Below are 11,038 nucleotides of genomic sequence, written 5' to 3'. Positions count from 1 at the left end.
ACCAAATACCTAAGCGCTAACAATAATCTGACTGCCGCTGAGCTGAATGTAGTGAAAGGACCAAATCTCTGCTCTCTGAATGTCGACACATTGTCAAAAATATCGCCTGAAAGCATACGGTAAAGACTGAAGCCAGATATAGTACTCTGAAATGTTTATTATTGGTTGGTGTGTATATATATACCACACCAACCAATAATAAACATTAATAATAATAATAAACATAATAATAAATATGCACACACACACATGCTATTTTTCAAAAGTTTGGGGTCTGTAAGATTTTTTCATGTTTTTGAAAGAAGTCTCTTATGGTCACCTAGCAGCAATTATTTGATCAAAATATAGCAATATAACAGCAATATTGTGAAATATTAAATGCAATTCAAAATACATTTGATTGAATTTTAAAATGTAATGTATTCCTGAATCTTCTGCATGATTCCTTCCGTCTTCAGTGTCACATGATCCATCAGAAATCATTCTAATATCCAGAAACATTTCTTATTATTATCAATGTTGAAAACTGTTAACTACAGCTGATTCGTATTTTTTGTGGAAACCATGTTGCATTTTTTTTCAGGATTGTTTGGTGAATAAAATTCAGCAAAGATTTCTTCAAAATAGAAATTTATTTTAACATTAAAAATGTCTGTACTGTCACATTTGATGAATTTAATGCATCCTTGCTGAACCCCACATTTTTTTTAATGGTATTGTGTGTGTGTGTGTGTGTGTGTACATATATATTTTTCCTGACAATACATAGTTATATATTTGTATTGCATTTAATGCTTAATCACAAGATTTCTCTGTATTATCCTCAATAACAGCCTGACCGATGCTTTGAATGTGTCTCAATGTTCATCTGACAACAAGAAGGCCCTCTTCACCATTGCTAATAAAGCATTTCCCATACCTGTAAACCGTACATCGAGTGGAATTCTGTCCGTTTTCCAGTTAATTGAATCCTTTCTTGGTAAGTGAGCGCTTTAATTGTCAATTCAAGCCCACCGAATGCACATGCACCTTGACGAATCGTCATGCCACTTTTAAAATACCAGCTCTGGTGTGCACACAGATTGACAAACAATCAGTTCACTTTACGCTCTTCTCGTTTTCTTGTAGGTGGTGCAGATCTAGCTTACATTAAGAATCTGACAACATATAATGTCAGCATGAGCCTGTCCACTTTCAGAAGTCTGGACACAAACGTGATCTCGGTGAGCAAAGAAAATCATTTTATATTTGTCATTTCTTCCTCTATGTTTTCATCATGTAAACGCATCACAACGTCCACTTGTTTTATGTTACAGAGCCTCAGTGTGTCAGACGTCATGGGTCTTCTTGGCAACAATTTGCAGGATCTGAAAACATTTGAAAATGACCCGGCCGTGCGGACCTGGATCTCACTGCAGTCCCAGTCGGAGCTGGACAAACTGGGTATCAGTCTGACCGGAGGAAAAGCAGACCTAACAACTGCTGTCACGACTGTCGCAGCTACCACTAAGACTACTTCAGGCGCTCCAGGTGAGGTGTCAAAAAATAATCTTAAACCCTGCCATCATTTACTCACCCTCATGTCGTTCCAAAAACGGAGATATTTTGAATGAAATCTGAAAGATTTCTGTCCCTCCAGACGGAAATGTTTATAATACGTGAATAAAAGCCTAAATTAAATCTGTTCATCAGATAAAGTGACCATGTCTCTTATAAACCGCTCCATTCGTATGGATTCGTTTTAAGATGAACGTTTTGAAGCATCAGAGTTTAGGGTGAATAGACTTTCAGTGGAGGGACAGAAATCTCTCAGATTTCATTGAAAGATGAACATAAGTCTTACTGTTTTGGAATGACAGAATTTTCCTTTTTGACTGAACTAACCCGACAAGTTTTAAAATGCTGAAGCCTATTAGAAATCATAACTTTATGTTGTTGTTTTTCAAGGAATTGGACGCAGTGGATGGTCAGTTCCTCTCAGCATAATTGTACTCATTTTTACCATCATCAAAGTGGAGATTATATACTGACCCCAAATCAGCCACACAGTAATTTTACCAAATAATGCAACTATGAGACTCTCCAGTGGACTAAATATATAAATATATAGAATTATTACAATCTTGTCTACTTAATCTGTTTAAAATCACACATTTTTTTGGCTTGTAATTTGTCTTATTCTATAATTCATCCTATTCATAATTGTCCTATATATATATATATATATTGTAATTGACATATATGGAAAGAGGAATGTTTTACTAATAGTCCAAGCAAAGGATATACAACATTTTGATTGAAATACATATACAACTGTCTTACACAATAAAGCTTCTATATTTAAGTGCTTCAAATATTTAGAATTGTGTTATGAATGCCTTTACTTTAGCATCACAAAACAATGTAATGTTCTATGACTGATGCCTATTTATTTATGATAATGTCAAATTAATAAATGGTACTCTATGATGAACAAAATAACAGCTATTTGGTTTTATTCTTTATTCTTTCTTCATAAGTTAGCTTAATATATATACAGTACTGTGCAAAAGTCCTAGGCATGTTAATAGCCTTAGCCTTGGCTCTTGGACAACTCTTCTGATTATTCTTTTCACTCCTCTATCAGAAATCTTGCGAGGAGCACTGGTCGAGGCAAATTTATGGTGAAATGATTGTCTTTCCACTTCCGTATTATGGCCCCAAAAGTGCTCACTGGACCATTCAGAAGCTTAGAATGGCGCCTATAACCAATGCCATCATTATGTTTTGCAACAATTAGGTTGCAAAGGTCTTGAGACAGCTAGACGGCTGGATTGCTTTTTAATTACTAATAGTTTTAAGCTGTTCTTGGCTTTCAATGCCTTTTTGCGCCTCCCTTTCTTCATGTGTTCAATACTTTTTCCCTGTGTCATTTCACATTATTACACATAACTTAATTTCTGAACTTATTTTTGTTTGTTTCTTTGTATGTGTGGCTTACTTGGGTTGTTACCAACATCTGGTGAAAATGTCATGTCAATAGCACCTTTGGAAATATATTTACTGAGAAAAATGATGACGTGTTCAATACTTATTTCCCCCGCTGTATATATATATATATATATATGAGAGAGAGAGAGAGAGAGAGAGAGAGAGAGAGAGACAGAGAGAGAGAGAGATTTTGAAGTTAGGAATAAATATACTTACACACGTATGATTACACACACATTGCTGGCTGAGTATTAACTGTTCACATGAAGGTTCCAAAAATTAAGTGAAGTAAATTAGATTATGTATATAAAAATAAAAAACTACAGTCATCTACAGTAACCTTTTTATTGATTACATGATCACGTTATTCTCACAAAGGGCAGTACATTTTTCATAATTTACTGCCATAACATTCATATAAAGCCTACTGTTTATATATGTTCAGAAGGTTTTCCAGGTTTGTGGAATCGCACACACAGTCAGACCACAGAGAAGTCATGTGCTGATCAATGAAAACTGAGATCCACACAGTATGTGATCACTGGAACACATTAATTATGAATTATCACTGAGTCATTTAACCACTTATTACTTACTTTGAAAGGCTATTGTCTTTAAAACACATTCAAATGTACAAATTCACACCATTTCATATTTATATGATATGCAGGGATACCATCATCTGAACCTCTTTGACCTAATATTTGTTCTTGAAGTACCCCCTGAGATTTTAAGGTAAAAGGTTAGATCAATAATAATAAATAAGTAAATAATACATAATAATAAAATTAAGTTCACAGTTCTCTGATGTCAGTTAATGGTCATATGACATGCAAGTAAACATAAATTATTTCAAATTATTAATTTTTTATATAATTTTTTATTATAATTGAATTAATAGCTTTAATTAAACACTGCACAAACCCCCTGCAGTTCCATAAAATGTTATGCGCTTCATGTTGTTGATAATGGAGTGTATTTTATTCTCTTTGAATTTTTATATAAATATGGTACAAGATTATCCAATTCAAGACAATTTGATAAACGAGGTCAACGTTATCAAAAAGTATTCCGATTATATTACTTTAAAGCCTGGTTTCACAGACAGGTCTTAGATTAAACCAGGATTAGGCCTTAGTTCAATTAGGATGTTTAAGTAGCTTTTAAAAGCGTGCCTTAAAACACATTACTGTGTGCATCTTGAGACAAAACAATGGCACTGACATATTCAGTGCAAGTTACTTTCAGTTAAAACAACTCAAACATGCGAGTTGTCTGGGACTAAGGCCTTGTCTGTGAATCCTGGGGTAATTTACTCAAATAATTGTAATGTAATCTGTAATCAGTAATCTACCCAGCAATATAATACATCAATGTTACTGTACATACATAGTAACAACAATACATTTTTGTTACACTTATTCTACTGAATACTCTGAGCCTTTATTTTGAAATAAAGTCGTCACGTCCGGTTCATTTAAAATAGAAATAGCGCGCTTTTCACCAGCGGCAGCGAGGATAAAAGATGATGGGAGCAAGCGTTCTCTGTGTAGAAAGAACTCGAAGTCCTCCAGTGAAAGTGTTATCCAGCCAGCTGCGTGAAGGGAAAGAGTGCCAAACATCCAGCGGGAGGTCAGAGTATGTTATTCGACGACTGGGAGCGGGTGAGCGGGGCTCGTTACAGGTGTCAATGGTCTGGATGCAGGGGACAGTGCTGGAGGTGCAGCCCGATCACAACACGGTGCTCATTCTGGACGAGACAGGGAACTTCCTCGTCAGCGGCATCAACAGCGTGCCGAAAGGAAAACCCTGCCTGAGTCCTGGTTAGTCGCTTTTCAAATGTTTTTAAGACCATCTTTAGAATATTGTCTTTGAACTTCCGTTTTTGCGGTCGCTCTGTATATTTCTATGGCATTGCTGTCCAGGAGGAGTAATTAGCTTTTGAAGTGGATTTACTTAATGTAAAGTTAACGAAAGTTATCATGAGGATTGCAATGTTTAAATCAGATGTCTTAACAAATGTCAGTAGACCGGTAAGATTTTAAAACGAGCCGTTCATTCATAAATACGCTAGACCGCTGTGAAAATACAGACCGGAAGTCAAGACAACGAGCGCAGCGCTGAAAAGGGGCGGGGCTTCATAAGGTCTGTAATATTATTAATTAGATGGACTTCCTTTTTTATGATATTCATCTTTTCTCTGAGCCTGTGGAATGATGAATATCAGGGAAATAAAGGAAGTCTAACTAAATATGTGTTGCCAAATATGTGTTATTTGTTGCTTAATATTTTTTTGGAACCTATGATACTTTTTTTCAGGATTAATTGATGAATAAAAAGTTAAAAAGAACAGCATGTATTCTAGAAATCTTTTCTAACAATATAAATCTTGACTCACTTTTTTTAAAAATCATTTTAACCTATCCTTGCTAGTTGCTACATAAAAGTATTCATTCCTTTCAAAAAAGAAAAGGAAAAAAATTACTGTCCCCAAACTTTTGAATGATTAGTGCATATTGTTACAATATTGTTACATTGTTTGTTTAAAAAAATAATATATATATATATATATATATATATATATATATATATATATATATATATATCAAAGAATCCTGAAAAAAAGTATCACAGGTTATAAAAATATACATATAACAGCACCCTAAGTCCCTCCCCTTCCGGTGGAACACCATGGGACCTTATTTCGGAAAAATATTGTAGTCAATGGCGAGAGACAAGAAATATTTTGATCTCGTTTGAATTGTGCCCTGAATTACACATATGATGTTTGTCAATTTAAAAGATACATTTTAAAGTCAAGAAAGTCGCAGTTTGATGTAAAACTGTTGAGGTATAAGACTCTGAAAATGCGTAATTACAGAGACTACAAACCCAAAAGGCGCACGTGTGACGTCATACCTTTTCTCTCAATTAATGAAGCTAACTTTACTGAAGCTAACGTCTGTCTGTTTCTATAGTTTTACGTTATAATCGTAACGTTACGCCGTCATGCCTGAGTGTTTTGTACCAGACTGCACACATATGAGCAACTGATGGTGACGTGCATAGTGCGAGACGAGAGATGTAGTTCATTGAGCGATTTTCACATAAAACTAAATGTTACTCTTCTGTTTTATGACAAACTTTCATAATTATCTTTTAAACTGACAAACATCATATGTGTAATTCAGGGCACAGTTCAAACGGAATAAAAAGATAAGTTGTCTCTCGCCATTGACTACCATACATATTATTTCCGAAATAAGGTCCCATGAGCCGGAAGCGGAGGGGAGGGACTTAGGCTCTCAATTCAGCTTTGCATCACAGAAATAAATGATATTTTAATTAAGTATATTAAAATAGAGAACCATTATTAAATTGTAATAATATTTCACAACAATGTTTTTTTCTGTATTTTTGATCAATTAAATGCAGGCTTTGATGAGCATAAGACCTTTTTCAAAAACATTAAAAAAGTGATGTTTCCAGTACTGTACATATAAAGTGAATATAAAATATAATGTGCGAACCCAGTTTGCGTTCTTAATTATACACTATTCTATGTCATTTTGTAGGAATAGTGTGAAAAAGTGCACTTCATGTCACAGACTTCCTACGATCTAGAGAGGGCGAGGGCATTAGACTCACAGAGCAAAATAACCGTATAAAAATCATACACTAGAGCAGTGGTTCCCAATTCCAGTCCTCGTGACCCACTGCTCTGCACATTTTGTATGTCTCTCTTATCTGACACACTCAGTTCAGTTCATGGAGTCTCTCCTAATGAGCTGATGATCTGGTTCAGGTGTGTTAAATAAGGGAGACATACAAAATGTGCAGAGCAGTGGGTCACGAGGACTGGAATTGGGAACCACTGCACTAGAGGGATGAGTTCATAGTGCATAGTAAGTCATTTGGACCACAACAATACTCTTAGTGTTACTTTGTGCTTATTTACATGTCCTGTATGACTCGTGATGAATATTAATTGGGTTACATCAGCGAACATGCCACAAAGATGATCTTTTCACCATTGAGGTATTTCTATTTTTGCATTTGCAGTGTTATCAGACTATCTTTCCTATGAAAACAAACAGATTGTTTTTGTCCGCAGGTAAATACGTCATGGTTATGGGTGTCATCCAGTCTCACAATCCAGAGCCAGCGTTGCGTGCTGTGAAGATGGCGGATCTTTCTGAAAATGCGTTGATTCACCGGAAAAACTGGATCTATGAAGTAGAAGATCTCCAGCAGATTTTGCCCTAAATCTTGTTTCACTGATGTGTGTTCTTTGTGCAGCTCTGTGCTCTCACAGTATTTGCTAAGCAAACTAAGGGAGCAAATAGAAGTCACAAAACATGTACACAACAGGCGTTTAAAGTGAGAAAGCATAGACGTATTTATTTATATACATGTGATATTTTTCTATGTCAGTTTGATTAACTGAGCATAATTGTACTGTAATTATGCACGAATCGCATACAGAGAGTACAGAGATTACTTTACAATTGAGACATTAATACAATTGTAAAAAAAGATTACATTTTTTTTCAATTAAATCAGTTTACAAAGAAAAGACGAGTATTTTTAGGTGTGCGTTTATATTTGAATACATGTCTGTGTCAGATATTGAAACTAAAGATATTGAAACTAAAGAATTGACCTTTTTTTCTTTATAAATACACAGTAGGTGTGTTTCACGACCGCTTCAGAGTCTCCTGTGGGATCCTAAAACGCTGCTGCAGTTCGGACAGTAGTGCGTCACATCCTTCAGGTTATCTACACAGAAGGGAATCAGGCAGCAGCCGTAGATGCATCTACAACACAAGAGACACGGGCAGAACAATCAGGGGAATGTCCTTGTGCTAAAGACCAAAACTGGATATCCTGCAATGCTTTATCTTACCCAAAAATGGCCAGGCCCGCACAAGAGAGCCAGACTAATGCTCCTGATGTATGCTCTAAACGGGTTATCACGTTCTGTTGGCATACTGGACAGTTTGCCTGCACTGGAACATCCCCGAAAACCAGACCAGGCTGAACGTACACGGTCTGAACCGATACTGAAGGACAAGAAGAAGAATGCTTAGAAATACTGTGCTGTGTATGTTTATTATGATTCAAAGTGAAAATTTCTTATACATTAACAGTTCAAATATCAGGGGCTTACTAAAAAATAGATGTACTGGGAACAGTGTGTGTGAGAGAGAGAGAGAGAAAAAACACATTAACATGATCGGTAACGGGAAGGCTAGTGAAAATGCCTCAGGTATTGATCATGGCTGTGTCCGAAAGCAGAAAAATGCTGGAAATGTTGGAAAGGACGCGTTCCAAGGTAGGTCCGAATCCAGTGTAAGCTTCACTTCCTGTCTCCTGAGATCCCTTCATCTGATCATAGATGTATCCTTTGCTCCCTATGATATCCCACAATACTGTGCTTTACATTCTGTGACAGTTAAGTTAAAAATAAAGATCTGAAAGTTGGTTGGTGGTCAGTTTGTGTAAACTTTTTCCACTTTTGTTGTTATTTCTAGATAGAAATTACTACCGTAGTAGTAATTAAATATTCATTTAGTTTTCACCAAAGCTCTGTCTGTTTAGTTGTAGATAATTAAACTTGCACTGCCTCAGAAGTCTGTCCGAAATCAGTTTCTTGAGGTGTTTTCGTGCGCAAACACTGTGTGCAAAGTCGATCGAGACAAGTCACTGCCTAAGCTTTCGGTTGCAGCCGATGTATGCGTGCTTTTATTGGTTTTAACTCTGTTTGTTAGGAAAATGTTTAATGAAAGATATATTTGTCCTATTGAAAAAATAAGGATTTTAAATATAATCATGTGAAAGGAAATTAACATATATATAAATAATATATATTTAAATAAATGATCAAATATCTAAAAAGTAATTTTTTATTAAAAGATTTTACATTAAATATAATTTCTTATATGCATGATATTTTTATTTAAATTATAAAGAAATATAAATATTTAAAAGAAATTGTCAGCAACAAAAAAATGTATTGTGGGTTCAGCAGCACAAATCTCAGTTGGTATTCCAGAAAGCAAGGTTTACATATACCCTACACTCTCAGTTGATTAACCCAAACCTTGCTCACTCGAGGTAAGCAGGTACAAAAACCGGTGTCTGAAGTAAGTTCAGTCAACCCGGGGTATGAAACTCAGAGCTAACGGTGACCACACAAAGACATTCTCAACCGAGTGCCATATCCAGGAGTCAACATGAAAACAGGCGGCTATGTCCGAAATCGCCCCCTATACCCTTAAAGGTATAGGCACTATTTGAAGGAAAAGCCATTTGTTGTGGTGTCCGAAACCATAGTGGACATTATTGAGTTCACTCATTTAATCCCATAATGCACCGCAATAACGAGTTCACAACCGATATATTAAGAATACTCATAATGCACTGAGGTTCATGCCGAATGAATTCTGTGTCTGCCGGGAAGATGGCGTATGCAAATGAATCCATTTTCCAAACCGCTATAAATTCCTATTGAATTGATTATTAAATGGTTTAAATAAGGTTTATATTTGCTAGTTTCCATGACAGAGTTCAAGATAAATCTTTTCATGTTACTACTGGAGTTACACCTCTGAGGTAAACTAACCCAGGAACATAACCTGCTCTGGAGCAAATAAGAAAATAAGTTGCTTTGGCAACTTAAATACCCTAACAGTTACCTCAGGTTTTGGAACCATAAGTTGAGGTTATCGGCTTCTGAGTAAACATACCCAGGTAAATCACACAACCTGGAAGTGTTCTGGAATACCTCCCTGAACTAGTTGCTAATAGGAAAAAAAGAAAATCCTAAATATGAAAGTGTTTAGCCTAATTAGAAAATCCAGATACAACCAGCTTCTGTTTTTAGCTGGTCCAAGTCGGTTTATGTGGTTCATCAACAGCAGAAGTCAACCAAGATAGATCTGTCTTAAGACAATTAGTCTTACCTTCTGAGTGATGTATACAACCTGTATCTTGTAAATACTAGTTTTTTCTGAGTTTAAAAATGTGTGGTCAGATAAAGTCATATGGGGGGGGAGTGAAAGCCATTACCAACAGGGGCGGTGACAGGTTGACCTTGTTGGGGTGGTGCTGGATACATCTGGCCGTAGCCTTGTTGTGGATATGGAGGCACAGGTGCCTTCTGGTCAGCCGGAGCATAGGGCCCTGCTGGGTACATTGGGTTTGATCCCAATGCCTCATCATATGATGGAGGAGGTGGGTATCCCACAAGTGTTCCTGTCTCCATTGGGGGTGCGCTAGCCATCGCCTCGACTGCTGGTTCAAATTCAAATCAACAAAAGCTTTTTAGTAAATATAAGAACAGTGGTTATTGTACTGTCACGTTATTCAGAGTAGCCTAATGCATAATTCCTGACGGATCAGCGCAAGCTTCACTTTTCTGAGAATACAAGTAATCTAAAAAAAACTAAGCTACAAATAGTAATAAAGTTGTTAGAGTTGTAACATCAAAACGATAAAGCGACGATCGGTCAGAAGATAGAAACACTTACTTGAAAGGAATACACACTTACTGTTTGTTTCGTTTTCTTGTGAACAGACTCGCGAGCGATAAAGGAAACGTTTCCTGTTTGTTAGTTCTGTTACGTAGCCTACTTGCTGTATTTCCGCAATACAGATGGGTGGGCTGAGCTCTGTTTAAGATCACACTGGAAAGTGTCGATTATATTATATGTGTTATGTGAAGTCAATATCTATACATATAGTGTAGGTAAAGACAAGTAGCAATTGGGGATTTTTACAAAAGCGAGATGTTTCGACCTTCCCTCAAGTTCCGTATTTGGTCACATGAGTTACAGGCAGCGCGTCCCTCTTGAAACTAGCTACTACTCACTACTTCATTTATTTGTGCTCGTATATCTTTACCTTGGGGGGAAATATAGGAGCTACTCTTGGTTAAATGCCTTGATAAGAATGATATAGCTTTTGGTTTGGCTAGCATTGTTTCCATTATTTCTATTTCTATCCATCTATTTACATATTTATTTGCATTTGCATATAAATGTATGAAGTGTCAGTAGTACATATT

General features: G+C 36.2%; 3 protein-coding genes across 4 annotated transcripts; 2 read left to right on the top strand and 1 right to left on the bottom strand.

The window, feature by feature from the left end:
• The first annotated feature begins 6 nt into the window (after positions 1-6).
• On the top strand, positions 7-3,047 carry LOC311079251 (mesothelin-like). Its single transcript, XM_084108508.1, has 5 exons — positions 7-119; positions 834-979; positions 1,129-1,223; positions 1,317-1,530; positions 1,948-3,047. The coding sequence occupies exons 3-5, from the start codon at positions 1,179-1,181 to the stop codon at positions 2,028-2,030; spliced, it is 342 nt and encodes a 113-aa protein (XP_083964634.1). The 5' UTR covers positions 7-119; positions 834-979; positions 1,129-1,178; the 3' UTR covers positions 2,031-3,047.
• A 1,367-nt stretch (positions 3,048-4,414) lies between these two features.
• rmi2 (RecQ mediated genome instability 2) lies at positions 4,415-8,454 on the top strand. The gene is made up of 2 exons (XM_084131526.1): positions 4,415-4,793; positions 7,085-8,454. The coding sequence occupies exons 1-2, from the start codon at positions 4,496-4,498 to the stop codon at positions 7,234-7,236; spliced, it is 450 nt and encodes a 149-aa protein (XP_083987652.1). The 5' UTR covers positions 4,415-4,495; the 3' UTR covers positions 7,237-8,454.
• On the bottom strand, positions 7,345-10,787 carry litaf (lipopolysaccharide-induced TNF factor). Of its 2 annotated transcripts, none has more exons than XM_084131507.1 (4): positions 10,524-10,787; positions 10,042-10,266; positions 7,877-8,033; positions 7,345-7,787 (listed from the first exon to the last, which is right to left on the bottom strand). In XM_084131507.1, exons 2-4 carry the CDS (start codon positions 10,253-10,255, stop codon positions 7,679-7,681), a joined length of 480 nt encoding a protein of 159 aa, XP_083987633.1. In that variant the 5' UTR covers positions 10,256-10,266; positions 10,524-10,787; the 3' UTR covers positions 7,345-7,678. The 2 variants fall into 2 exon arrangements, with proteins under 2 accessions (XP_083987633.1, XP_083987634.1); XM_084131508.1 differs by having other exon boundaries at positions 10,042-10,263; positions 10,524-10,767.
• Between the last annotated feature and the right edge of the window lie 251 nt (positions 10,788-11,038).

This window comes from Abramis brama (genome assembly GCF_963993115.1).
Source record: "Abramis brama genome assembly, chromosome: 1".
NCBI classification, from domain to species: Eukaryota; Metazoa; Chordata; class Actinopteri; order Cypriniformes; family Leuciscidae; genus Abramis; species Abramis brama.
This window is presented reverse-complemented; position numbering and strand designations above follow the sequence as displayed.

Excerpts from the sequence above, each read along its gene's own strand:
- LOC311079251 (XM_084108508.1), top strand. The coding sequence starts at position 1,179 with ATGAGCCTGTCCACTTTCAGAAGTCTGGACACAAACGTGATCTCG. Across the intron at positions 1,224-1,316 it reads TGGACACAAACGTGATCTCG|AGCCTCAGTGTGTCAGACGT; the intron begins GTGAGCAAAGAA and ends TTTATGTTACAG. Across the intron at positions 1,531-1,947 it reads GACTACTTCAGGCGCTCCAG|GAATTGGACGCAGTGGATGG; the intron begins GTGAGGTGTCAA and ends TTGTTTTTCAAG.
- rmi2 (XM_084131526.1), top strand. The coding sequence starts at position 4,496 with ATGATGGGAGCAAGCGTTCTCTGTGTAGAAAGAACTCGAAGTCCTCCA. Across the intron at positions 4,794-7,084 it reads AAAACCCTGCCTGAGTCCTG|GTAAATACGTCATGGTTATG; the intron begins GTTAGTCGCTTT and ends TTTTGTCCGCAG.
- litaf (XM_084131507.1), bottom strand. The coding sequence starts at position 10,255 with ATGGCTAGCGCACCCCCAATGGAGACAGGAACACTTGTGGGATACCCA. Across the intron at positions 8,034-10,041 it reads ACCTGTCACCGCCCCTGTTG|TATCGGTTCAGACCGTGTAC; the intron begins GTAATGGCTTTC and ends CTTGTCCTTCAG. Across the intron at positions 7,788-7,876 it reads GCGGGCCTGGCCATTTTTGG|ATGCATCTACGGCTGCTGCC; the intron begins GTAAGATAAAGC and ends CTTGTGTTGTAG.